Source organism: Triplophysa dalaica, chromosome 10 (assembly GCF_015846415.1).
Source record: "Triplophysa dalaica isolate WHDGS20190420 chromosome 10, ASM1584641v1, whole genome shotgun sequence".
NCBI lineage: Eukaryota > Metazoa > Chordata > Actinopteri > Cypriniformes > Nemacheilidae > Triplophysa > Triplophysa dalaica.
The window spans coordinates 15,217,466-15,219,280 of NC_079551.1; the positions used below are offsets into that span (position 1 = coordinate 15,217,466).

The window sequence follows — 1,815 nt, forward strand, 5'->3', positions numbered from 1 at the left end:
ACCCTCCAGCAGTGCATGGGTTTCTGCAACAGTGAAATTAGGTCCTTTTGAGTCCATGGTTTCACCGCTTCTGTTGTAGTGAACATAGTATTTGTAGGCCTTGGGCATGATTGATTTAATTGAACACAAGCCACAGCACGTCAGCCAATTGGTGTGTGGGTATTTGACAGCCATCTTATATTCAGCCTTTCTCAGAGGACTTAGAGAGAGACACTGACATGGCAGGTATTGTCCATCGCTACCACCGTGTTGGTGGAAGAGGATACCGTCAAAGGGTGTATGTTGAGCGTGCACAACCACTGGAGCAATACACAACTGAAGAACTGTATGCTCGCTTTCGCTTTGGGAATGCTGATATTAAGTACATTGCAGACCTTGTCAGGCCAAAACTTCAACGAAAAACCCGAAGGAGCCACAGTCTGTCTGTGGAAGAACAGGTCCTCATTGCTCTGCGCTTCTATGCATCTGGGACTTTCTACCAAGTTGTTGGTGACAATATAGGAGTGGACAAATCAACTGTGAGTGATGTAGTGAAAGCTGTGTCAATTGCATTGGCCAGCCTGGTCAATCAGTTTGTTTCACTTCCAAAGGATGTCCAGATTGCCCAGACCAAGCACAAGTTTTTTCTTTTGGGGAATATGCCCAATACTATTGGGGTTATTGACTGCACTCATGTGCATATCCAAGCACCTCATGAGAGGGATTGGGAGTACATCAACCGAAAGGGGAGGCGCAGCATCAACATCCAACTTGTGGGCGATGCTGACCTCATCATCACAAACTGTGTCGTGAAGTCTGTTCATGATGCACGCATCCTGAGAGAGAGTGCTTTATACAGAGAGCTCCAAACCAACCGACCGGATGGCATAATATTAGGAGACAGTGCCTATCCACTCCTACCATGGCTGATGACTCCTTTTCTTGTAGCAACCACACCTGCGCAGGCACGCTTCAACAGTGCTCATTGCAAAACAAGATGTGCAATTGAGCGTTTAAATGGAGTTCTGAAGAGACGCTTTGCATGCCTTAACTACTTGCGAGTGGAACCACAGGGAGCATGCAACATAATACTTGCGTGTATCGTCCTGCACAACATCGCTACCAGGCGCAATGTCCCTCTCTGTGATGATGTTTGTGATGCACCTGAGCCTGTTGAAGAACCAGACCAACCTCTGGTGGTCTGTCAGAATCAGGGACTGACTGGACGTATAGTAAGGAATGCAATTGTTAGACATTATTTTTGACAGGCTCATCTCTGATGATTGTTTCTTTGAAATTAATATACGGTGATGAATGACCGAAAAATGAATATATTATTTTTGTTTATTGAAATCTGTTTGGGGGATTATTTCATGGGGACACGATAATTTTTATTTTATTTTTACTTTACTATACTGAATAGCTTAATTGTTAGCCTATGTCTACTTTATCACTGTTACAACGGTTACACAAGTCAAGTGCAAAATATAAATAAAAGTATATACACTAAATGATACAAATGTATTATTTGACCAATTTGAAAGTTTTACTACATTTTCTTCCTGAAATCCACCTTGAAATCCTACCCCCTGTTGGGATCAGGATAATCCTGTTTTTTTGGATCAAAGTTATCCAAATCCCACTGACAAGTTTTGAACAACACAAACTGAAGGTTTGATCCAGATTAAAACTAGGATTGGATTCCCTGATCTAATCTGATTTCAGATTCCTTCTTTCCCTTTTGAACAACTCATTTTCAAGATTTGATCCAATCCGATAACCAAAATCGGATCAGTTTACCTTTGAACAACTGGCCCCTTGTGTTCATTTAACTGA

The 1,815-nt window shown here is 42.2% G+C and overlaps 1 protein-coding gene across 1 annotated transcript; it reads left to right on the forward strand.

Moving 5' to 3' along the window:
• Positions 1–218: 218 nt before the first annotated feature.
• On the forward strand, positions 219–1,244 carry LOC130430654 (putative nuclease HARBI1). The gene has a single exon (XM_056759807.1). It carries the CDS (start codon positions 219–221, stop codon positions 1,242–1,244), a length of 1,026 nt encoding a protein of 341 aa, XP_056615785.1.
• The last annotated feature ends 571 nt before the right edge of the window (positions 1,245–1,815 follow it).

Coding starts and splice junctions, on each gene's coding strand:
- LOC130430654 (XM_056759807.1), top strand. CDS start 219: ATGGCAGGTATTGTCCATCGCTACCACCGTGTTGGTGGAAGAGGATAC.